Source organism: Argiope bruennichi, chromosome 1, assembly GCF_947563725.1.
Source record: "Argiope bruennichi chromosome 1, qqArgBrue1.1, whole genome shotgun sequence".
NCBI classification, from domain to species: domain Eukaryota; kingdom Metazoa; phylum Arthropoda; class Arachnida; order Araneae; family Araneidae; genus Argiope; species Argiope bruennichi.
In genome coordinates, this window is record NC_079151.1 from 85,925,250 (window position 1) to 85,952,511 (window position 27,262).

At 26.9% G+C, this 27,262-nt stretch overlaps 1 protein-coding gene across 3 annotated transcripts; it reads left to right on the forward strand.

Moving 5' to 3' along the window:
- The first annotated feature begins 518 nt into the window (after window positions 1–518).
- LOC129978343 (uncharacterized) lies at window positions 519–26,456 on the forward strand. Of its 3 annotated transcripts, none has more exons than XM_056090627.1 (20): window positions 519–639; window positions 1,640–1,758; window positions 2,402–2,474; window positions 3,683–3,802; window positions 4,018–4,126; window positions 6,487–6,612; window positions 7,077–7,222; window positions 7,479–7,553; window positions 9,245–9,375; window positions 9,465–9,517; window positions 9,721–9,866; window positions 11,136–11,209; window positions 12,721–12,779; window positions 14,443–14,585; window positions 14,849–15,080; window positions 15,774–15,894; window positions 16,065–16,486; window positions 17,963–18,012; window positions 22,477–22,570; window positions 24,723–26,456. In XM_056090627.1, exons 2-20 carry the CDS (start codon window positions 1,703–1,705, stop codon window positions 25,184–25,186), a joined length of 2,694 nt encoding a protein of 897 aa, XP_055946602.1. In that variant the 5' UTR covers window positions 519–639; window positions 1,640–1,702; the 3' UTR covers window positions 25,187–26,456. The 3 variants fall into 3 exon arrangements, with proteins under 3 accessions (XP_055946602.1, XP_055946601.1, XP_055946603.1); XM_056090626.1 differs by having other exon boundaries at window positions 531–639; window positions 1,612–1,758; XM_056090628.1 differs by lacking the exon at window positions 519–639 and having other exon boundaries at window positions 1,620–1,754.
- The last annotated feature ends 806 nt before the right edge of the window (window positions 26,457–27,262 follow it).

Sequence of the window (27,262 nt, forward strand, 5' to 3'; positions counted from 1 at the left end):
CTTATTTAATGTCTACAATCTTCTGTGGGAGAAGAAAGATAACACATTTATAAGATAGTATGGGACATGGGAGAAAGTTTCGAGGAATCGTTCGCGCTCGTTGTACTCATGAACCGAACCTGTGCATTAAGTCCATTAAAATTTTCTTTTCATATTTCATGTGAGCATGAATTTATCCCTTTTTATATGTACCAAAAAAATCGTTCTTCAGGCATTTGTTTCTACCTCAGAAAATTATAACTGGAAACTACGATCATATCTAAATAAATATAGCAACGAACCAACTTACACATTTGTGGCAGATCATTGATCAAAAAAGATCTGAAAACTTTGCTGTTCAAGAATTTAATATAAGTTTCACAACTTTTGAAAGTTTAGATATGCTGGACATTCACAGATTCAAAAAATTATTCGAATATCGTTCACTTAAATTTCTTTTTATATACAATGGGGCTGTGTAATGTATTTTTTTAAATATTAGCTTTGTATCACGAGTTTTTACTCCAATACTACACTACAATGAATTGAAGTGAACTAAGAAAAATTCTCAGATGTCAGCAAATGTAAACAAAAACAAAAGACTGCCGGGAATTATGATAAATTTTCTGTACCCACGTATTTGTTTCACCCTCTACTAATGTAAATCTAGTTGATTTATATTTTTCTAGTTTAATTTATCAATATTCTTTGATTATTTCAAGTAGAGTCTTTCTTTATTTTTATGACTCTCATTTCAAATCTTTCCTCGTAGGCATTAATATTTCTTGAGGAGGAATTCGTTTGACTTTCAAAAACATAAAATGAAAATTTTTATATTTTAATTGTTATTTGGTAAAAGTAACGCAGATCATGTTCTATAAAGAACTATATTTTTTGACGGTGAATTATACATGCTTAAATGTAAGCTTACGATTTAATAATTTCATTTAAGAATCTACTAGTTCTTAAATGAAAGTTCCAACATTTATAGCATAAAAGCATAATATATAATTTACTGAGAAATAAAGAGGGATGTGATCAATTTTAATTCATCAATGATATGTCTGAATTCGAATTGTTACCCAGTTTCATACTATCCCAGTGTTCATATTTCTTCAGTATAATCGTTTGATGTTTTTTAAATTCTAGATTTTGAGCAGCAAATATTTGATTCTCAGTCAATAAATCATTATATAGACCTGAACTGTGTTGCGAGCTTTAGCCCATATATTTTCTTAATGAATAATGAATATAAAATGAGTTTATTTAAACATTTTTATGTGAGATGTTGACAATTTCATTACTTCCTTTTTAAACTAAAATTGATTATTGGATAAAACAATTTTTTATGACAATGAAATATAGGTTGTCTTTCAAAAAAAGATTTTACTATACTCATAATTTCATTTCAAAGATTGTACTTTATTTTAACATTCTTTTTATACTTTGTCCTTTTTTTTTTTCCCCCTGTCTGAAATATATTATTTCTTTTGTTGTAATTAAATGTTGCATGTATATAAAATCTGCAGTAAAGAAATAGGTTTATATATATTTTTAATGAATCAATCTAATACATGCATTTCTTACTGGTATTTTGCTTAAAGATAACATTATGTTGTTTTTTTTTTTAAGGTATTCATGAATGACTTTATTTTGAAAGGGAGAAATTATCTGAAAATGAGGTATTAAATTGGAAGAAAGGAGATTATATTGAAGTTTGAATATGCATTTTGATACTGCAGTGAATTGGCTTGATCAGGCAGATCATTCTATCAGTCTGTATGATCAACTATCTTATTTTCTCTTGTACTTTTTTTTATATTATTGGCATGAGTTAATGTTCATAAGAATTAAATGAATTATATCTTTTAAATGTTTAGTAAATAAAATGTTCATCATACTTTCATAACACTATCTTAAAACTATTATATTATTTATTTGATTGAGCCAAACATATTGAAATATGTTTGGCCTTGTCAAATAATAAACAAAATTAATTATTTGTATTCTACTTCTATTAATTTTAAATAAATTAGATAATTAGTAAATATGTAATTAAGGAGTATGAATTTTGATTATAAATGCTTCATGTTTTATGTAGATTATTTTATGAGCTTTTAGTGGTTTTACTCTTTCTAGATGAGTTTTTTGTTTCTGTTATGCTTCAATATATTATATCACTGAGATTTTATTCAAAATGTGATTTTTTTTTTTTTTTTTTTTTGTATCACTTAATAAAATTCACCCTCTCTACTTTTAAGCCAAGTATTAAAAATTTCTTAATTTAAGTTTGATAGGCAGTTAGGGAATAAAATTGTAATCACTACATCTCCAAAGCAAATCAAGGTATTTTTTTAAAGAATTTCATCCTTTTTTGATATTTTTTGCTTATTTTAATAATTGAATTCATTTTTATTTTTAGGGAGAACACTGAGGTATTACGTTTAAGAAAATTGATGCACGAAAATATCCTTAAAGTGGAAAAAGAAAATTTGGTAATTTTTCTTCTTGTTTCTAAAGTTATTTATTTTGTGTTGAGACATATTACAAAATGTGTTTATATGGCTTAATATGTTTTGGAATTGAACTAAGTTTTTTTGTTAAAAATTAGATAAAAAAGAAAGTGTGTTTTCCTATATAATTGCTATTTCAAGCTTTTATCATTGAGTTACTTTATATCTTTATTTATTTATTTTTTTAAGAAATCATTTCTTTTCAATATTCTTTTAAATGATTTGTAATCATTGCTAGCAATAATTCTCAAATTTATCCAATTTATTTTGCAGCTGAAGCACTTAAAATTTATTTGTAGTTTGATCATTTCATATTGAATTCTTTTTAGCTTTTATATTTTTAAATGTATTATTCATATTATTTCATGAACTTTTTAAAATCCAAATTCTTCCTATGTAAGATATTGTCCTTCCACAAGCAAAGTACAGAAATGCTAACACATTTTACATAACTAGCAATAGTGCTAAACAATTGTAGCTACAATAAAATGGCCATACACAGTCATATAAGCCATCAAAAGCAGTTATATAATTCACAATGTCGATTATCTTTCTACTATTATTGAAAAGGTCCCTTAACTTTGATTTCAAAACTGATTGGTTATATGTATACTTATGTATCTGGCCATTTGAAGGTGGGTTGAAATTTACATATACAAGTTACAACTTAATCATTTCCACATTTAAAAATTAGATTGTAGTTTAATGAAAAATATTAATATGAAATATTCAAGTTTTACTTTTTGCATAGTGTTTGGTTCTAAGTATCCAATATCTTTTTTTTTTTTTTTTTTATGTCAATGAGTAGATTAAGACCTGAGACCTTGTTGAAACTAATTTCTATCAAATCCTTTATTTTACTAGGAAGCTCAAACTTTTGTAGCAATTTGACTTTGTAAGAAAAACGGTTTCTTTTAATAACAATTTGTTAATAGAACAAAGGATCAGATCCAGATCAAAATATGCAAAAATATTTATAAAAAATATCTTTAAATAATAACTAACTATTTTTTCTGCAAAATTTCTTTTACTTATTGTAAATGCGTATAGTATTATTTGCCAGTTTTTATTTGATGTCTTAATTAAAATTAAAGCAGACACTTAATTGGTTTGTATTTCATTTCTTATGCATGTATTAAACTGGGTTTTTTATTCAGGTGAAATAGAAACATTTATATATTTTATTTTAGGAAACTATCCGGAAAGAATTAAATAACCAGAAAGAAACAAATGTAAAAACTGTTCACCAAAGTAATGATTTCAAGAAAATTCCTAAGCATGCTAGTGGGCCATCTTCTACAGCTTTAAAGGTAAAAATTATTTATTTTATGCAAAAATTTTAAAATCCAAAATAAAACCTGTTTTATTCCTATTCATAAAGTTATAGCAATTTTTATAGTGAATTTTTAATATATTGTTTATTGAATTTCATTTTAAAAATCTTAATCTTTGTTTTTATATATAAGCATCCAGGAAGCTGTTTCTAGCATTCATTCATGTAATTTTATCTTTTTTACCATTTTAGACAAGATCAGCATTATTTAAGGGTGTTAGACAGCAGCCAAGCATGTCTAAGGTTCAAACAGCTTCAAATACAGATAATTCAAACATAAATTCTGACAATGTCTGCAAAAGTATGAATTGATCTTTATGAACTTTTATTATTCCATTTTATTTTAAGAATTGTTTTATACTTATGTTAATGTCTTTTTGTAATTTTAAAAACAGCTCACAATTGAAAATATGTTGAATTTTTAATGTCTTTGTTCTAAATGGGTCCTTTAAAATATCTAAATTTAATTAGATTGAAAAAGAAATTAACTTAAAATTTATGTCAGAAATAGTTTCATGTGAATAGTGTTATGTATTAGGGTTTCATATTTCCACTAAAAAGATGCTTTATAAAAAGTAAGATTTATTTTTCGTTTATATCATTATTTTTATAAGTTGTTATTTTTCGTAAGCTTTATTTAAAATTTTCAACAATCAATTTTATATTTTGTTTCAAGAAAATTATATTTGCTTTATAGTTTACAAATTCTTGTTTACATAATTTACTTATTATCTGAAAAATTTTGACATTATATTTACATTTACAAAACCAGTTTTATCCTATATATATGTATAAAATGTAAACATAATATTTTGAAAGCAGATGGAAATTTGACAATAGAGAAGACACTGCATTTTCAAGTTCACTTTATTCATCCCGGGAAGGCATAATTTATTTACAAGAGGAGACGCAGAAAAGACACATCCACCATAGTGCAGAAGAAATGAGGAAGAACGAAACAAATTATCCCTGGTCTTATATAACATGAGATTTCTGATATGTGTTATTTCTAATTGGAATTTCTGACATGCGTCAACCTTGAAAAGAGAAACAGAGGAATCTGTTTACATCAGCGCTTCTCTATGCCTGCACTCGACACATGGGAACCGCTGACGAACAATATTTACAAAGCTTTAGTTGAATTAATTAGAATTGAAATTAGAGTTTAAAATATCATTATATATATATATATATAATGTAAAACACATTTTTATGGAGTTTTGTGGCTGAAGGCACAGTAAACACTTTTTAATTTTAAACTTCGCTTTATTTCATCCTGGGAGGCATAATTTATGTACAAGCAGAAGCAACGAGGCACATCAATCCGCAACCCAACACAAGAGTGTAAAAAGCGAGAAATATTTATCCCCAATGATTATATAGTATGAGATTCTGATAGGGGTTTCTTTAAACGTGTCAATTTAGGTAAGGGGAAAATAGGTATATTTTAAAAGAATTTATTTAGATTTACAGATGTTTAGCCCTTCACTCAGAGTGTGGGAACTTGTCGATTTTAGCAATTTTAGAGCCTGTGTAGCATTAATTAAATAAAAAAGAGGGAATTGTATCAGGAAATAAAAGAGTATTTTAGAATGAAGTTAATATGTGCTGAATTAAGATAAAATTAAGAAATTAATTAGGATTTAATTTAAATTTAGTGATATCATTATATACATACATATATATATATATATAATGTGAAGTTTATAAGTTATGAATAAATAATATTAGTAAGATTGTAAGATATTTTGTATCAATTTTGTAATAAGTATTCATTAAGAGAAACTTTTCATGATGTGTAAAAGAAAAGACAAATTAATTTCAGCATATCACATCTTAATAAAATGTAATTTGTTGCATTTTGATTCTGTCTTTCTTTAAATGTGCATATTGCATGCAGATAATAGCCATTTTTAACTGAAAGCATAAAGATACATCAGTTTCACAAATCTTAATATAACAATAAGGAAAAATTTTATCATTAATTTCTATTTATGTTCTGTGAAAGTTCATAGATTTGAGATAACCTCTAATCTTTATTTGCAATTATGAAATAAAACCTTGACCATTATCCATATGCTTATTACAGTGTTTATAATCATAGATATTAATCCCCACTTCTGAACAGAAATCCTTCTTTATTGAATTTCTTACCATTTCATCTCAATGGCAGTATAAATGGAATGGTATTTGTTTAATTCAAACAAAGCCAGTTTTATTTGGCTAATACTTGTACACAATTATGCAAATGCATATCTGATGTATGTCTTTACTTAAGAAGTTTAATGTTCATTGTTTAATCTGCACCTCAATTGCATCAATATCAGATTTCTGATTCTCCTGTTGGTCTTTTACCATTATAACTTATCTGCTGTTTACCAGTTTGAGGACTTCTGTTGCTCAAAATATTTGACCAAAATTTCCAGTTCTTGGATGATTGAAGTGTAGAATGTCTTTCTTTCAGACACTATAGTGTATAGGTAAAGTGTCTTTCAGACACTATACCTATATCTATTTAATGAATTTCTTTCCCTTATGTTTTTAACAGAGAGGGCTCAAAAGATAATATCCAAGTAATTAACTCTAAACTGTGTACATTAGTAACCACCTATAGCAATTTGTATCCCAAAACTAAAGTTAACTTTATTTTATCCATTCCAGATGCACAGCCAAATTGCCAGTACTCATCCATTCATTTTCTTAATCATTTCCATTCTTCATTTCTTTCTTCAAAGACACAAAGAAACTTTCAGTCATATGATGTAAAGGACAAGTACATAGCTTGTGGTATGCAAATTTCAATCAATGAATTTTAAATGTTTTATAGTTTTAAAATCAATACTGCTTTTTATTTAATTTTTTTTCATAACTAAATTGAAAATTTTATTAATTATTGTTAGCTATTGATATTTTTTGATAAAATATGCTTTAATATGAATATGATCTATAAGAAATTTTGAAGGAGCTCCACTTGAAAATAGTACTTATGAATAGATATCTCTTAATATTGAATTACATGCATTTCTGAATACTTTTTAACATTATTTCTAAATACAATAGTTATTTTCATCATTTAACTATTTTTGTTTCACAGTTTATTTCAAATCTTTAAAAATAAAGAAGTATGTAAAGATCTAGCTTTGGGATATTTAAAAAGAAGTTCCATTTTAACTGATTAAAATTATATATCACTGAAAAGAAATATCTGATATGTTTTTATTTTATTTATTCATTACTTTATTTCTTTTTAGCTGTTCCTTTAGCTCCTCCATGTCAGAAAAAAGAAATTGTTAACTTAAAGCAAGACATTGTTCCTCATACAAGCTCTCTGTATGTTCCTAATAATGTTGCTTATCATTTTGTATCTGACAATATCCCTAAAAAACTCTCAATACAAGTAAGAAAAAAGTGTTTGGCTTTTTATTTTAAAACGCTTTTCATATATATCTAAATATTTTTCTATTTCCTACATTGCTTTATTTTAAATTTTCTGAGAAATATATAAATATTAAACAAAGAAAAAACTTTTGTTCTTGAGAATTTTTTCTATGACTATATAAATGTACTTTTAATATGTTTGCTTTCAATTCAGCGATTTTCTGTGCATGGGGATTAAATTGTAGATATTTATATTTCCAAATATTTTCTTATAGGTTTTACCTAGCATTAGTATTATGAATAGAAAGCCTTGTAATAATGAAAATGTTAGAATTGAAGAAATCAGAGAGGTAATAATAATTATATTCTATTTGTCTTCTTACATTTGAAGTGTCTGTTATTTTATTCTCTTCATTTTTTCTGAAATCTTAATAATTTGAGTGATTTTTACCTTATATTTCATATAAATTGTTAATTTAAATGTATGTCATCCATGATATTTCAAACAATTTCACTTCATTGCTATTATTTTCAATACAAAATTTTTGTAATAATTATGGGAGCAGAATTAAAAATACCTTTCAATGGTCTAAATTAGCTGATATGATTTATGAAAAAAACAAAAAGTTATGAATTATAAAGCATTTTCCATCAACAGATTTATAACTTTCTCTTACTATGATTCTTTAGTAATTGTTATGAAATCATACATTAAGTGTTATTAAATTGCTAATTATATTAATTTATTAACTGTCAAAATGTAAACTTATGAAAGAAATAATATTTTGTTTGATTCTTAAATGTAAAATTTAAAAAATTTAATAATTTACATTTTAAAATTGAAATATGCATAAGCGCAAAAATTAAGATATCAATAAATGTGTACATTAATTTCATATTTATTTTTCAGCTTTTTAATATTAGATTTCATTGTAATTTTCAGACCCATTTTTTTTATCATTCATTTGCTAGTTAAACATTTATGCTATTATACACATTGAAAAAATTTATTAGAATCTGATGTAAAATAAAATAATTTTATTGCTGAAATATTTACTGAAAAAACTTTAAATTATTAATGAAAACTCAGTGATGCTTCATCTGTTAGGACGGCAGAGCTGCAGCAATTCCAGAAATAATTTTTTTTAGTTGCCTTTTTGATTTATCTAAATTTTTTTTCTCTCTTTTCATTTTGAGATTTCATTGCTTTTATTTATTTATTCATTCTGAGAATACAATGAAAAAGGGGAAAAAAATCAAGAAAAATTTGAAAATAATACAGAAAGTAAATCAAGAAGCAAGAGAAACATAATTAGGAGCTAGCCCATGAATAATTCATAAAAGCTCACTACACACGCACCTAACTAATGTGGTAACAAAGCAACCCTTTCAGTTCATAGGCAGCAGATCTGCAGTCAGACGAGAACAGTTTTGAAATGCAACAAACCGATTTCCTCTCTAATTGCACATTTTATTTAATATTCATTTTTATGTTTATATCAAGTAGTATAGAAATGTGTTGGAGATGATACTTTTATCAACTGAATCTTCCTTTTGCCATTTACATAATATTCTATTGACAAAACTACTAGGAATTTATATCGCATTCAGATTATTTAATATGTTTTAAATGCAACAAATTCATATAAAGCTCTGAAATAAATAAAAAAATCCTTAAGTTAGTTGTGGGCAAAATAGCTTTTTGAAAATTGCAATCTCTTGATAAGTATTTTTCGTAATATTGCTAATTTTTAAATTAATACTGCTATTCTGTAATATATACAAAAAAAAAATCTATATTTTGCAAAGTTTAAATATGTATTGAAAAACAGATAAGGTTAACCAAATTATAATTTAATTGTGACAAATTGTTAAAATGCTGGTGTTATATAAGCATTTCTCAGAATTATTCAGAAATTTTGGCATTACGAAAAAACTTTTTATGAAATAATTTATGATGTATAGATCAGCAGAATCTTATTGATTTTGTTCTTTTTCCATAATTTAAAAGTTATTTTACAACTCTGTTATAATATTATAGAGAAATTATGCTTCTGGAGACTGTGTTAAAACGACAGTTTTACCTGCTGTGTCTGAAGAAGTTCGAAATCGAATAGCAAGTATCAACTTAAGTTCAGTGCAAGGAAATAAAATTTCACCATCTAAAAATAAGTAAGTGAAAAAGAAAATGATTTCTTATATTTGCCTGAATAAAAAATATATATTTAAACCTTTTCTTGATTTTTTTCCCCTCCCTTTAGAAATGACCAGCCATCCATACCTCATCTCAAAAAATCTGTTTTCACTCAAAGCTGTGAGTTCAGCCTTTCTTTATTCAATTTTTTTGTGATTTGGTTTTTATTGTACCTCAGTAATAAATTTTCAATCATACCTTAATATTAATTTAAGAAAAGATACCCATGAGAAAAGAAAATAACTGTAAATGCTAATATAAGCTTATTCTTATGATTAATTGCTGTATGAATTATTATAATCAAATATCTCTCATATTAATAGCTCAAAATGATGGATCATTGCAAGTACTGCCTGACAAGGATCTTCTAAAAGAAACTATCAGGGAAGTTTTGCAGGAGTTCCAGCATGAATTTCTTCAGGAATTCATTAAACTTTCAGCAGACAAGAAATTCATGGCAGATCAGAATGTAAACATTTTATATTTCTTATACATAAAAGTGATTGATAGTTTAAAAACAATAATAATGCAGATAATTTATTCTTTTGATATTTAAAATCAAACTGTCCAATTTCCCTATGATATAGGGCAATTTGGGTATTTATAAAATAAAAAAAAAGTATAAAAAATTTGTGTATTAATTGATTGGTACTTTCGACTTTTTTTAAAAATGAAAATAAAAAAGATGGATACATTCTTAGTACTTTAAATGATGATGTTCCTTACGATAAGATAAAACATAAAAATAAATTAGATTTTCTTTAGTGTTGTATTCAAGGAATATATTTCAGCTAATTTTGCATGCATAAAACTAAGCTAGTTTTTGTTGACTGACTAAAAATCTTGAAAAGTGAACTTAAAATGAAAACAAAATAATTTATCTCTTGTTTTCGCTTTCATAAATCTAACATCTTTTTAAAAAAATAAATAAATAATGGCCAGATATTTGACTCTTCATTTACTTTTTGCTAGTGAAAAATTATCATCATTACATTCTTTAAATTTCAAAGTTCTATTCACAATAAAACAAAATGAAAAAAATTTAATAAGCTTGGTAATTAGGATCAACATTTAAACTTGATCAAGACATGCATATTCTGGCAGTTTTGAAAATATTAAATAAGTTTGAAATTTTCCTTTATACATTGATGCAAATTCAATCTACTAAAATCAAAGTGTGTACGGAAATAAATATGTATATCAACATTGCATAATAGGCATTAATTTTGCCTATTTGTCTGAAAAAGTTTAATTGTTAAGAATTTACAATCAAAATACCAATCAAAATTTACATTCTAATTCAAATTACAGACATTGTAGGTATCTAATTAAAAAATATACTTAAAAGTTTTCTAAATATGACTTTTTGCTGTACTTTTTTTCTTCAGAAGTTTCCTTTCTAATATAGTATCTGTATTCAATATGTGATATATATATTAACTACAAATACTATATTAGAAAGGAATATATTATAAAATACTTATTATATTACAAATGAATTTATATGTTGCTAAATAAATATCTCTTAGAATAAAATTGACTAATAAATGTGTATCAAAAGGCTTGTGTCAGTTTTTGTTTTAAGTTATTTGAAAAGCATTTTTTATTTTTAAACTTGCTTTTAAAATAATGCCTTTACTAATAAGATTACTAATTATGGTCTCTAAAACTTCATCTTTAAAAATTAAAACCAATAAATTATTTTTAATTTCTGTTATTATTATTATTATTATTATAGGAACAAAACTTATCTTCACCTGAGAATGACTGTGAACTTGATTCTTTTATTGGCAATGCTGATTCTCTTGCAAAGTAGGCTTATTGAATATCTCATATGTAGCTTTAGAATCCATAGGCATTTAATTTATGTTTAATTAACAATAGCTGTATTTTCATAATATTTCTACTTAAATATTAAAAAGCCTGCAAGGAACATATTAAAATATTTATTTTATTGTAATTACTAATCATTTATCTCACATAATTATATTGAATATCTCTTGCTTTCCAAATTTTGAAGAAAAATCATGCATGCAAAAAGAGTGCATTGCATCATGAAAAGTGCTTAGGTTTGAAAACTTTAAAAGTGCTTCATTTTGAAAGAAGAAAAAAATTCTTAAAAGGTGTTTCGTTTGCTAGGGAAGTGCAAAGTAAACATTACTTTTTAATTTCTCCAGACATTAAATATATTAATTGAAAGCATGATCATAAAGATTTGTTTACTGGTTGTATCGTGAAAGAAAACTGACAGAAGAAGACAATCCTGGGTTGGACAGATCCAGGGATTCAGGATATAAACATGATGAAAAAATTTGTGTTGCTTCCTTCTACAGTATTTTAACTATTTTATATTTCTCAGGGTTGACATTTTCAGGAATAATGTATCCATCTGAATTGACTGTAATTTGTTAATTTTAAGAAATGTTGGAATAGGTTGCAGATTTTTATTATTTATAAAAGTTGACTTAATTTTTTTGGTAATGATAACTTGCATGAGTATATTTTTCTTCTATTGTAAATTTAGATTTGAAAAAAGAAATTTTAATACATTACATCATATAATGAGAAGGAAAAAAAATGGCCTGATTCCTTTTTGTCCCCTATGAGAAGAATTATCTTTATTCCCACAGGTGATAATAAGATAATTTTTCTGTCAATAATACTATTTTCTATATTTTTTGTGATATAAATTGCTATTAATTTTCATATATATGATGAATTGGAACTAATTATATATAATAAATTCAATTTATCTACATTTTTAAAATTTTCTTTTTATTCACCTGAATTCAAATATCACTTCTGAATTTTGAATGAATTTGCAATTTTCTCTTAATTCTCAGTTAATTTCTGAAAATTTTTAACTGTATGATGCAAATTATCACATGAAACTGATGTATTTAAAATAAATGCTTGCTCAGCTAAATTTTTGTAAAATCCTTGTTCGAAGCCATTTAGATGTATTCTCACACTTTCTTTTTCCACCTTCTCCCTTTTTATTGTTATTCAAGTACTGATTAATGATTTATCAAATAACTTTTACAAGCTTTTAAAAGATAAATTTTTATCTTTTAAAAGTAAAGCCTTTATTGTACAGAAGAGGAATAATGTTGTGATATAACAATCATCTTCTCATTTACCAAAAATTTATTTTATATTTGTCTATATATTTCTTTAATTTTTGTTTAAAAGTACATTTTGCAAGTCATTATCTGCTAGGCAGGTAATTATATGAGCAGAAAGCTATTAGTTAGATTAGCTCTAAACGTTGCATTCTTATAAACTAACCTATAAATAAAAATTATTTTTTCATTTTTTTTCAGAGATGTTACAACTATGGTTTTCCCAAATATCTTCATGAAATCTAACTGCACTCAAACAAGTAAATTTTAACTTTCTACTTTATAAATAGTACTAATAGTTTTATGCATCCATTCAAAATAAATCAGTAAGAGCAATTATGTTTCCTGGTATTTAAAATTCATCTCATTTTCATTTGAAGTCAACTCTCTCTAGAATTATTAGACATGTTTTAATGGAATTTGGGGTGTTATAGGTGATCTAATTACCAAACCATACAACAATTATGTTGCATGATTTTCATGTCATTGTTATAAATAAGGGGCTGAAACAGAAGTTATCAAACAAACAAATATATAAGGAAAGAAGGCTTAGATTCATATTAAGGTTGTACAATATGTATTCATACTGGGAATGAAACACTTTCAGTTCTAATTCACTGTAGGAGAATAAAGTGAATTTGAGTCACTTCCCAAAAGTATTTCATATTTATACTATAAAATTAAGGTCTTCAAACATAGCTGATTAATTCATCTAACTAATATACTCATTTTCAGGAAATTTATCTGATTTAACCATTTGTATACAAATGTTGTCGAGGATAACAATTAGGCAAGGAACAATTTTACTTTTGATAAGATAATCATAAGCTCATATGCCTGAAGAATTTATGAATCCTGACAGGCATTAATTAGCATAGTTGGAGTTGAGTGACTGAGTGCCCCAAGGATTCAAAGACAGTCTCACTAGCAGTGTAAAGTCATGTTTTTAGAACTGTATAACTGTACGAATATTCTGTACCCTTTATTATGTACCCAGTACTGTAACTTCTGTTTTAGATATTTCTGTGTTGATTAGATATTCACAGTTTTACACGTATATCATAACTGCATTTTTATTAATATTTTAGCCTCCTATGTGTGCAAATGATTAAATTAAACTTTACTCAGTATTAATGAAACAAAAATGTTAATTCTATTAATATTTAATGTCAGTGTGTTTGTGTTCTGCATTTTTCTTTTTTTTTTCACTGTTACATTCATCATACATTTATACAGTATTAATAAATAACACATTAATATGCACTATTTAACTAAAAAAAAAATTTAACTTGACATTATTTTTCTTCTCCTGTTATGGCAGAAATTTTTATTTATTAAAAAAGTTGAGGTCTAGATATTAATGAAACTTAACATTTTAGACCTACTGGAACTTGAAAAAAAATATATTTTTAATTTTTTTTAATATATAAGCACGGCAAGATAAATGGATGAAATCTGTGATCAAAATTGTAAACTTGCTTCAAACTGATTCAAATTCAGCAATAATAAGAGATACTTGATTCAGGCACATCCTCAATTTGCTCATAGAAACTACATGCAAAAATAATTAAATCTAAGATTTTTTTTAATGTATAGTTAATTTACATTGATTAATTTTTAATTTATCTGTTTATTCAGTGTGCATTGCCAATATTATCCATTAAAATTACTTTATTTCCTTTATGGAAAGAATTAAACTAAGCAATGGAATAAATGCTTTTAAAATATTACACATTTCTATGCTTGTCGCTTTTAATATTTAGTATTTTTGTGACAATTATTTTATGTATAATCGAGTGAAAAGGAATTACAATCTTCCATAGCCCTGATGTATCCTTTATCTTTCTCTTAATTATATATGTGCATATATATAGTAATGTGATAATATTTAATTTGCTTTTTTTTTTCCTTCTAAATTAACAGATTGTGATCAACATGAAACAGCATTTAATGAGATAGATGTAAAGAATTTGATTCATGAAGTTGTATTGGAAATGCAACAAAATTCTTCTTTGAAATTTAGCCAAAGCATGGAAGTGCCAACAAACGCATTTACAATTGAAAAAGTATGTTTCTCTCCAGTATATCAAATTTATTCATTTATTTATTTTAAAATCAAAATGCTACATGGTATTTCTTTTAGAAGGTTTTAATAATTTTAATATAAACCATCTATTTATAAAAGCATTTATTTTTTAAGAGTATTATATATAATTTATTCTATGTAATTTGTTTTTTATGTTTTGCTTTTCATGTCCTGGTTTCATCTCTTTCACTCAATTTATATACACTTTTAAAATTGAAATGTGAAAAAATTAACTTCTTTCAGGTACACAGAGATATTCAAGTTGATTTAAAACATGATGAAATAAATCAAGTCATAAGTCATACTTCAAAAGCAGTACAAGCCTCCTTCATAACTGAAAATGAAACCTTGAGCACTATTAAAACAGACAAAGGACCAGATGTAAATGACAGCTTTACAGAAGATCATTTTGAATCAACATCAAATGCTGCAACTGTGAAAAACAGTGACATTCCAGAATGTCATGGAACAAATAGTATGCTTCAAAACATGTGATAATTCTTTTTATGATTCTAAAAATGAATATAATTACAATTCCATTAAAATTAATTTGCAAAATTTTATATAACTTAGACTTTACTAAATAGTAATTACGTGCTTAGTTGGGTTTTTTTTTTAAATTCCTGTTTAGAATTTCTTTAAATCATTTTAAATTTCAAAAAAAAATTATTTATTGATTTATGATTTTAGTAATAATGTGTATATAATTTCATTTTGTAATGAGTTTAGTTTTCATGGTTGAAAGTTATGAAGCAAGATATATTTTAAATATCTGTTAATATTTAAAATGTTTTTGTCATTCAGGTTCAAGATTTGTATTTTCTCTTATGCCTTTATAATCTATTTGGCAAGGCCCTAATTCATAAAAATATTTTTAATCTGAATTTTGAATTTTTGATTGTACTTTTTTAGAGTATATATACTTTAATTTGAAACAAAAAAGAAATTGTTAAAACTATCTGAAATAATAAGGGCTTACATATATGCAAAAGGTTTGATTTGGCAGATATTTGATATGATGCATTGTAAATAAAATTATGAAAATTTGCTACAATATAACTCACACATCTGCATAACTTTTATAATTATATGTATATTATAGTAGATTAAAAAATATCATATAAGGTATATTGCAACTGAATAACTGTTAATTTTACTTTCTTTTTAGCTGATGCTGCAGCTAATTCAGAAATTCCTACAAAACTGGAATCTGTATTGAATTTTATTTATAATCGATTTTGCAGAGAAACTGGTGAACTCTCACTTAGTACAGAAAGGATTCTTTCAAAGTAATCACTATATTTTTTTTCTGATATTTATTTTCTCAAAATAATTTGCAAATCAAAACAATATTGTATCAATTAAAATTTACAGAGGAATGCTTATAATATTATGGGCCATTTGTGCTTGTCAAAATAAGCATGTTACCAAAATACTGTATTTTTTTTTTCATCAATAGTCCACCACCAATAAGAACTAGAGAAGTATCTATTCAATTCAATCCTGTTTCTACCTCTACCAAAAGCACAACCACTTCTGAAGTTGCTTTGGTTGATGCATCTAATCAGTGTGATGTTCTTTTACCAAAGCAAGTTGAAGAAAAAGAAGTTATGAATGCCTCAGTTCAAGCAATGCCAGAATCAGAAATGATCGTACCAGTTCCTGTTCAAGAGAAAGTTGATTCTTCTGTACAGTGGGAACAACCTGTTTCAGTTTTGAGAGATTCATATGTACAGACAATGGATTTCCTCATGCCTTCTGAGAATTCTGCCCATACTTCTGTATCAAGCACACCTGTAAGTGACAGTATCTTTCTCGATGACATGCTTTCAGAAGGGGAAGTGTTCCTGCCTTGGAATTTGCGACTTTTGTCACATGCAGGTATTTTTTTTTTTTCAATTTAAAATTACACCTATGCATTGGTTAATTAGAGATCTTTACACTAATCTTTAAACTTAAAAAAAATATTTAAAAAGGAAAGTTATGTGCTTGCAATTTACATATCAAAACACTAAATCAGTAAGTGATTTCTGGCATCCTTCTTGGATCAATAAGAGATTTATCTTATACATTGCACGAATTGGCTGTAAACCAGGAATGCCATTAAAATAGGGTGCGTTAAAAATTTTCCTTGCTGATTTCTAGCTTATTGAATCCATAAAATATGATATGCTAGAAAATAGAAACCAAACCAAAATTATTTTGAATCTGCTGTAAAAATTTATAAAAACATATTTAATCAAATTGATAAATAAAATGCTGAATGTTTAATTTATATATAAACATATTATTGCTAGTTAATTTACGTATTATGTTGTCTAAGTAAATAAAATTTGTTTACATGAATAATTATTTTCTTATAATTTACATTAAATGTATATTTTTATGTTAATTAAATAAATTATTTAAAAAAAATATTAAATAAAAGGCAAAATGTTTTTTTTTATTAATATTAATTTAAATATTAAGCATATTGTATTTTCTGTATTAAATGAATTTATGTAGAATGGAATAGAAACATACATTTTTTTAGTAATGTAGCCATTAAATTTAATCTCGTATGAGATCAAGGCTGACTTGAAGATTCCTATTTTGAAATAGCCACAATATGCAGAATTGTCAGCTTTCAATCTAGGAACAGGTGGCTTTATTTATTTTTAGTTTTTAATTATTTAAGTAAAAATAAGTAAAATAGGCAAGTATTTTTACTGGGCAAGTATTTTTACTTTACTTTAAATTCCTAATTATGGTTTTAATTACGGTCACTAAACTACTCTAAAGTTCAAATTTGTTAAGACAGCCCTGTAACCAGGCTGTGTGACATATCATTTTAAATATCTGTCATGTAATTTTAAAACTGAAGGTTCTCAGAGATGGATTTTGACTTTGTGCTTTTCAAAATTGTTCAAGCATTAATGCTGTAGTTCCGTAGACATATTTGTACAATATATTACAGATTTAAGTTTTAATAAATCAATGCCCAATTAATGTAATTTTCTGCAAGAAGCCATATTGAATTGAGAATGGCAATATCAATAATCTGATGCTGCCCACTGTTCATATTGTTAAAAAAAATTAATATTTTATTTATTGAATAAAACAATCAGATGTTATATCTTTTTTAGTTCATATGTAACTTAAAAGTATAAAGATACTTTCTAGACACCTTCTATTTGAAAACTCATAAATTTTTGATTGCAATGAAATGAATATTAAGGGTTCCTCTTTTAAGCTTTGATTTTACTTTTATTTATTCAGCATGAGTTTTAATTTCTTTACAAAGTCATAATGCAATAAAATAAAAATTCATTGTTCATCTTGTTTATATTTCAATTAAGTTTTAACTTTTCTTTTCAGACAAAACTGCAATTCAAAGTTTGAGTAATGCATATGAAGCTAGTGACAAAGTAAGTTTCCTAGAGATATTTATTCTTGAAAAAATTTTTTAAGTAATTTAGCAATTGATTCTCTTAAAATAAAATCACTTAATTGTTTGTTATGTTATTAGGAAGAACTGAAATCCTCAAAAAGAAAATAGAATTTAAGTTTTTTCTGTAATGTAGTTCTAAAATATCTTTAATACAGTGTTATATTCATTAATAATACTTTATGAGATATGTATAGTCTCATAAAATATTTTTAAGGAATAAACTTTATCTATAAAAAAGTAAGTATGTTTTAAATCTCTTCTGTAAAGTAACTTTTTAGAAAAAAATAACTTTTTATAGATTGAATTTTATACTATTGATTTTTAAATATTTATAATGAATGAAGTGCCACTGCAATCATAATATACTTCATTAATTAGCTTTGATAATATTGATTGAGGATCAACTAATTTCTACTGATATGAACTACTTTATTGCAATAAATTAAAACTTTCCCTTTTGTCTTGTTAAATTTAAATTATAGTTATTAACATTATAAATTATATTAAATATTTTTAAAATGTTGAAAGCTTGTAAAGTCTCTACTTTCTAAAATTGCTATCATTGTTAAACTGCAAATATGTTGCATAAGACTAAATATCAATTCTGATATTCAATTTTATTCATAAATCTTGTTGTTTGAACATATTCAAAAACATTTCTATATTGAATCTTTAAGAACTCTTTACCTTATTACATCATATTGTTACGAACCTATAATATTGCTACCCGGCACGAATAGAGTCATCGCAAGAAAGACCGTTGTACGATCGGTCCTGTACGTGCTGGGATCAATGAACTTAGAGCTTGGCGACAGACTTGGCGAGCATTTGGCGGCTTGGCGATAAATTTGGCGAGTTTGGCAACTAAATGGATAGTACCGGAAAGTTCGAGAACTTTCAAGATCCATCCACTAACAACCGAGATGCAGCCAGGTACGCCCTGATTGGTCAGAAGATTCTAGCCCCGCCTACCGGAACTATAAAAGACGGGCACTCAGAAGCTACGAAGTTGTTAACTATTTCTCATATTACAGTTACAGAGCTAACCAGGCTGGCGGCGGTACTGCAATTTTAATTAAAAATGGTTTACCTCACAGTGAGGTCCCCCCACCTTTACTACAACATGTAGAAGCTAGCGTGGTAAAATTAAATTTGAAAAATCAAGATCCAATAACCTTAATCTCTATTTATATCCCCCCTAGTGCAGATAATTCCAATTTTATTTTCGACATCGAAAACCTGATGCAAACAGGACCTAATCAAATAATTTGCGGAGACTTTAACGCTCACCACGTTAGCTGGGATTGTAAGCGTAACTGCCCAAAAGGTAATTCCCTAAAATCATTCGCCCTTCAGGCCGGATTAGACATTATAGCACCGTCCACCCCCACTAGATTTGGGCCTCAGTCAGCCAATACAATAGACCTCACCTTAATTAAAGACTTCCTGTACCCATATGAAATTCACTCCTTACCTGAACTTAGCTCTGACCATAATCCCATCTTATTAAATTTTTTCTTTAAATATTCCCTGCCCAATAATCTTAATAAATTTAAAACAAACTGGAATAATTTTAAATTAACCCTTAGTCAATCAGAAACCCCAAACATTGATGAATTTACAAACCCAGATAAACTTGACCATTTTGTAAACATCTTCGAATCGCAAATTATTAATGCAAAAAATCTAGTCTCCACCCCCATTATAAATAGTCAAAATTTTATTGACCCTAAAATTAGAGACCAAATCAGGGACAGGAACTTTGCCAGGAAAAATTTTCAAAAAACCAGAGACCCAGTCTTCAAGAGACTAATGAACCAAATTAATAAGGAAATTGAAAAACTTAACAATAAAATCCAAAGCAATGAATTTATACACAAATTAATTAGTGTTAACACAGAAGACGGATCAATCTGGAAACTTGTCAAAACTTTTAAAAGTAAAAAACAAAAAATTCCGGCCCTTAAAGGCCCTGCTAGTATTGCAATAACTGATAAAGAAAAAGTAAACTGCCTGGCGGCTAGCCTTGAGAAACAATTTCAACTTAATGAATTGAGCAATTTCACCACAGAACATAATGTAAATAATACAGTCAAAGGCTTTCTCGACTCATTGCCACAAAAATTTATTGATATTCCCCCTCCCTCAACTGATGAATTAAAAGATCATATTAAAAAACTTAATATCAAAAAAGCCCCTGGCCTTGACAGTATTAACAACAAAATGTTAAAAACACTTCCGGACAATTACCTAAAATTTTTAATTAATATAATTCATAGCATTCTCAAATTAGGATATTTTCCCATGTCATGGAAAACAGCTGCAGTTATCCCCATATTAAAACCAGGAAAAGACCCAACTGATCCCTGCAGTTATAGACCCATATCCCTACTCTCTTCTGTCAGCAAAATTGCTGAACAGATAATTCTCAATAGATTAAATAATTACCTAGAAGAACATAATATACTAACACCTGAACAATTTGGATTTCGCCGTAACCTATCTACAACCCACCAATTAATTAGAGCAGTAGAATTCATTGAGGAAGGTTTTGAAAATAAACAAAAAACTGCAGTGGTTTTCCTTGACATTCAGAAAGCTTTTGACAGAGTTTGGCAAGATGGTCTTATATACAAGCTAATTAATTACAACATACCCCCACACCTTATCAAAATTATAATTTCTTACCTCAGTTACAGATCCTTTAAAATCAAGATAAACAATGAATTTTCGGAAGTAAAACCTATTCTTGCAGGTGTACCTCAAGGATCTAAACTAGGGCCAATTTTATTTTCCTTGTTTATTAATGATATCCCCAAGCAATTTAACACTATGTTGTGCATGTACGCTGATGACACTGCAATACTAGCTAGAAACAAAAATCAAAATTTCATTACCATAGCTTTAAACCGACATATTAAATCTCTTGAGGACTGGTTCATCGAATGGAAAATTGAAATAAATGCTAGTAAAACTGAAGCTATAGTTTTTAATAAAAATAACTGTAAAAAGAATTTCTCCCCAGTTAAAATTAAAAATCAAACTGTCCCGTGGTCTAAGGAATGCAAATATTTAGGTGTTATTCTAGATAGTAAATTAACTTGGAAACCCCACTTTATTTACACAGCTAAAAAGTTTCGAGACCTAACTCGTAAATTTTATCCCTTAATTTCTCGAAACTCCAAAATGAGTAGACAAAATAAAATGCTTATTTACTCTGCCTACTTGCGTCCAGTATTAACTTATGCCTGCCCTGTGTGGGGATATGCTGCCAAGACTAATCTTAGACTTATTGAACGCCAGCAAAATAACTTAATTAGAAATTTCTGCAATATGAAATACTACATGCCCAATACAAATATGTACTTATGCCTAGACTATCCCCCTCTTAAAAAATTCATTAAAAATCTAGCCACTAACTTCTTTAAAAACATGGATAAGAATGAAAATGAAGCAATAGCTAAAATCCCTAAATATAAGCCATCTACAAACTCTAGAAGACCCCGTAATATACTACTTTAATTTATCTCAGCCCCTTAGTTTTTCTTCCTAACTTTTATTTTTTCAAACTCAAATTATACTGTAACTCAATAGCCAATTCTAGCTCACAAGCAGTAAAAACTTACTAAGCCCAACGGCAGCGTACCCCCCCCCCCACCCTCACCCTAATATCAGACAATCACAATGAGTCCTGACACTCGTCATTTCCAAATTTCGTCGAAGACGGCCACGGCAAAGTATAGACAGCAAAGCACTGTGAAGTCTCTCCTTACCGGGGATAAGCCTCTGCCGGGGCTAGGCGCCCCGTCAACCCAACCATCAAGCTATGAAGTTGTTGTTGTGTGGATCGTCCGAGTCGTCGTGTGTATCGTCAAAAGTTGTGTGTGAGAGAGGAGTCGGAGTCGCCGACACGTAGAGAAACTGGAGGATTAGACAGCAAGAAAGCTGCTGAACTACAGCAATTAAATGAGCTGCGTCATTACGATTAATTTGCGATATTTGTTGTAGAAGAAAAAATTTTGTAACAATATTTTTGAAGATTATACATGTTAGAAGCTTTTTCATAAGTAAAAATGTTATGAATCTTCTTTTATATTTCTTTGAAAAAATTCATGGGAATTACTTGTTATTTATAATATTTTTATGTTGAATTTTTCATCAAATAAATTCTCTGCTCTGATAAATTGGGGGAGGTGGTCTAATTTTTGAAATGAAGTAAATTTCTTTATCTTTGGGTAATTAGCAGTTATCTATGGAATTGATGATTTATATATTAACAAAAAATAGTTTACTACAGTAAAAAATGCAATTTTTGTAAAAAATCTTTCCATTTCTAATACTCTAAAGAAACTGTATCAGGAAATAGTTGACAAGTAAAATGTATGTATCATATAATATATAAAATACAAATTTCTTTTTCATTTATCTCTGCATCTGTTAGGAGAAGGATTATTCTTTAAGTGAGGGAGAAGTTCCACCAAAATATCTTCAGCAGTTGAACTTAGCACAGTCTCCTTCATATGATAGCAGCAGTGGTAAGTTTTGTATTTATTGCTTTGATTCTTTAAGGAATTATTCTCATATAAGAAGTACAGTAGAATTTCAATACTATCCAGATTAATTGGGATCACAATCCCTGTAGTCAAATATCTGGATTATTGAGTAACTAATGAAAAAAATTTTCTTATAAATAATTTTTCAATTAATTTTTTTTATAATTTCATTAAAAATTAATTTTTTTAAAAAAAAGATGAAATTTACATATATTATATTGATTTATATATGCAAATAAAAATTGAGAGTTACTTATTATCATATTATTTACATTTTATATACTTGCATACTGTATTAAAATATTACTGCTTGAATATATCAGTCTAAGTCAATTATTTTGCTGTCTTTACTCATCTTTATACAGGGCAATTTTGTTTGCATTTTTCCCCTCTCAATGTGACCTGTACAGCTAATATTTAAATAATTGGAATTCTAAAATCCCACAACCAACTGGCCTTTCATGGCAGTTAAATCAATAATTTCAATATCTTCTTAGTACTTGCTTAAGCGAATAACTTTTACAAGAAAAAGGGAGAAATTAAAAGAATTACTACAATGTCAGTATTATTCTTAAATAATGGTAGATTTACATATTTTATGGCAAATAATCAGCCCTCCATCCTTGATTTTAAAAAATACTGTTTAATTTAATCTTTTTAAATATTCATTTCTGTAACATTGTAAAATTTTGTATGTTTTTATTTATTTATTATGATTTATCATTGTGTGGTGTTCATGTTTGATGTAATGTTATTTAAGCAAACATAAATTATGCTGTAATAAAATTATAAATACTTTAGTAAAAATATAAATGTAATGAAATAGAATGAGCCTGATCAATTTTAATTAATTGATTAAGTGTTAATATCCTCTTTATAATTCATAGAATTTGTACTTTTTACAAATTTATTTATTTGGCAACTAGGCTAATAGCATTTTTTTAATTGACTGATCTACTTATCCCTTCAGCCTGATGGCAGCAGACAACTGCTTATTTTTCATTTTCAGAAATCTTCCATTGTTTACACATGTAGCTATAATCAATAACAAGGTATAATATTTAGTCAAAGGCCATCTCAGTTTAAAGTTGCAATGCTTTAGTTTGAAAATAAAATGATGACGAATGATCCATTCAACCAAAAGTAATCATATATAAGTAATGTATCAACACCTAGATTGTGTTGTCCTCTGTCACTAAGAAATGCAAAAACTTCTTTTATATTTTGCAAATTTCATTTTATATCTTTTAAAATAATAAAATTTAGGAATTGCAAAACACTTGGATAAACAGATTGGTACTGAACATATGTGTATCAGATTAAAAATCCCATCTTTTGATGCATTTTGCCAGCATGAAATCCCCCCCCCCCTGATTCTTTTTCTCTCAAAAAAAATCTCAACATTTAATTAAATTTAACACTGAATTAAAAAATATATATTTAGATAATACTGTGTTACATACAGTCAAAAGCCTCTTCCAATATCGAACCTTGAGCCTAAAACATAGAAGCATGATATTATATTAGACTTCATTTGTTTATTTTTATTTCAAAAATTTTCTCTTGATTACAAGCACAATATTTCACATAAAAGCTAAATAATAAAAAAAGTTAAGCATCTAAAATAATAAAAATTATTATTGTAGGATATACTTTTAAAAAATATTTGAAGAATCTATTAAATTTTTTTTAATGATGCAAAAATATGATGGTATCATTGAAAAGCTTTTTAAGTGTATAAAAATGGATTTTGTGCAAGAACTTGTTCTGAAGTTATTGAGTAAGAATATTAAAGTCTTCATTCATTTTTAATTGAAAAACTAATTAAAATTTTAAAATATCTTCTTAATGAATGCCTTTTACCCAAGGAATAAATCCTACCTAATTTGGTAGCTTTGTGTTTACTGTTGAGACTTACAGAGTGTTTCAAACGATTTTTGCTTCATCTATGTCACAATTTATTGTTAGTATTCCAGCCTACAAACATTGTCATGTATTTTTAAAATAAGGCCCCCTCTTTCCCTATAAGTAACTCTTTACTGTTAATAATATTATTCTGAATAGCCTATTATGTTGATAATTTAAAAATACAGCCAGTTATTATGGTATTATTTTCATCTTTTAATTCTTCCAGGTGCATATTCAGATCCTCCTAGATATTCTCAAAATACAACCTCTTCAACACAGAGAGGCCATTCCCTGACCAGTCCAGAGGTAGAATCTCTTCCACTCACTGCGCATGAAAGGCGAAGTCAGTGCCGAGCCTCCAGTTCCTCTTTATCTGAAGGAGAAGTCAAAAATTCTAGTTCTTCACTGTCAGAAGGAGAGGTGCCATATGGTTTCCTCAGGCAGAGATTAGCATTCCAGCATGCTTCCTCTGCACCAAGCTCTGCTTTTGGTATCCCACAGCATGAGTCAGGAATCATGCATGGGATTGTTCTGGATAGTCAAAATCTGGGGGAAAGTTCTCAATTACAAGAGAATTTCGGTCATTCCATTTTAGATTTATCTGAAGGAGAAGTAATTGGTCGATCCCAGACACCCTACCAATCCACTCCTTTTACTTCTTTTTTAGATACAGTTAGTGAGGAAAAATAATTATACACAGCTTACGATGCTTCATTGTTCATTATTTTTGCTGATAATATTGCATGGACATTTAAAAATATACATATTTTTTATTTTATGTATTAGCTAGCAATAATGGAAACACCGCTGACTTTATCTTTCTTTTTTTAAACCAACTGCTAATAGGAAAATGCAAATATTTTTTTGACATATTGTGTGGCAAGTAGCAAATATATATATATATACTATTTAAAAACTTTTCTTAAAGTAAATAGAGCTTAACAATAATTTTTTTAAGCAAAAGTTCTTGAATTTGAAGTGAATTTTATAAAAAATTCATTTTATTCCTGGCGTATGTCCCAATAAATTTGTGGTACTCAAATGTCCTCCTGTTATTTGGACATAAATACTTGGAACATGAAAATTTAATTCAAATGTTGCTCTTTCTATGTAATTATGAAACAAAGTGACAGGTTTTGTTCCTAATAGTTTATTACATATAGGCGTAATAGTTTATTACATAAAGTGCTTTTCGAAAACCAGTTAAATAGATTTATTTTCCATAGTAAGCTTTTCTTATAAAGGCCTTGGATTTTTTCTTAAAGTAAAAAGGGAGTATTAATATAATATTTGTAATTTTATATTAATAATGTTACCAATGTTTAAGCAATTACTTTTGGTCTGATACAAATGGCATAGTAATTTTAACTTTCTTTGTTAATAAACCTATCATTTGCAGCTTCACAAATCTGTGCATTAACACCTTGACTGCTGTAGGGATCACCGGTGACCGGCAGGCCCATATAAATTGTACTGTAAGAAATTCAATGTGGCACTTAATGTGCTAATTTCAGTTATGGTTTCATTAGTTATACATGTTGTATATATTTATTGTGGCTTGTAAAAATTAATATACTTTCATGAACTAAAAGTATTTATTCATTCATTACCACTCTTTGCTACTATACTATTATTAATTTTGTGATGGAGTTACTACCTGTTATATGAATTCTGAATTTGTCTTGCTTTTAGTGATTTGCAGTATTGACAAAATATGCAAATCGAATTAATATGTGCTGGTTATAATTTCATCATACAAATTCATAATGTAAGCTAAAATAACGTTATGTGTCCAATTCTGCAACAAAATTCTGAAAAAGAAATTTCTTTATCCCATTTATTTTTTGAAGAATTATTCAGGATTTTTTAAAAAATAAAAATAGAATCCAGCCTAGTGAGACTAAAAGATATATTTTCTTCTATCAAAATTTATAATTGGAAATCCTCATATTTTTGACTGAAATTTCTTTTTAGAAAATTTTGAAATTAGTAGGTAATTTAAAGTTGCCTTTTTTAATTAATTTTTTTAAAAAAATTAAATGTATTGGTAATTAGAATTCATTCATCTCAAAGTATTTTGCTGAAAATATTATACAAAAACTTTTTCATGTGACGGTTATAATATGTGAATTTTTAGAAATTTTCTTTCTTTAATACGAAAAATTTGTGTATTTTCATAAAAAAATTGAGGTTATATATTTATTGTATGTATATTCTTTGAAATTATTTATTTCTATTGACTGTACAAAATGAGTGAATAAAAGATATATTTTTCAATCCTTTATTTTAAGATGTTTCATTAGCCTGTTTTCAACAATTTTTTTTTCTAAATTTCTGTGAAACGAGCCAGTACTAGAAAATTGGATTGTTATTTTTCATTTTTTTAAAAATAAAATCAATGAATTTTCCTAGGAGAAAAAAAGAGTCAAAGTTGCTATTCGAATACTTTTTTATGATGTAAAAATTTCTAAAAAGTCATTAAATGAAAGTGATAATTTATAACTTAAAAGTTAGTGAAACAAAGAATAATTATTTTTAAAAAAACTGCAGAACCATTCTTAACCACTCCAGAAGTGAGGTAAGCAAATTCTATTTCATGAAAGAACAGGTACTGAAAATGTATCACAAGGTTCTTGTTGTTGAGCAAGAGAAAGTAAACTTTGAGAACACCTTTTAAGAAACATTCTGGAGAACCAAAAGTGACTGCAAAAATCAGTTAACATTCCCGGATTTTTTATTAAAAATTCAATAATTAACAAAAAAAAA

Bases quoted from the DNA above. Each gene is read 5' to 3' on its own strand.
- LOC129978343 (XM_056090627.1), top strand. From the start codon at position 1,703: ATGCATTTTGATACTGCAGTGAATTGGCTTGATCAGGCAGATCATTCT. The intron at 9,376-9,464 runs GTAAGTGAAAAA...CCCTCCCTTTAG, and splicing joins ATTTCACCATCTAAAAATAA to AAATGACCAGCCATCCATAC. The intron at 11,210-12,720 runs GTAGGCTTATTG...ATTTTTTTTCAG, and splicing joins AATGCTGATTCTCTTGCAAA to AGATGTTACAACTATGGTTT.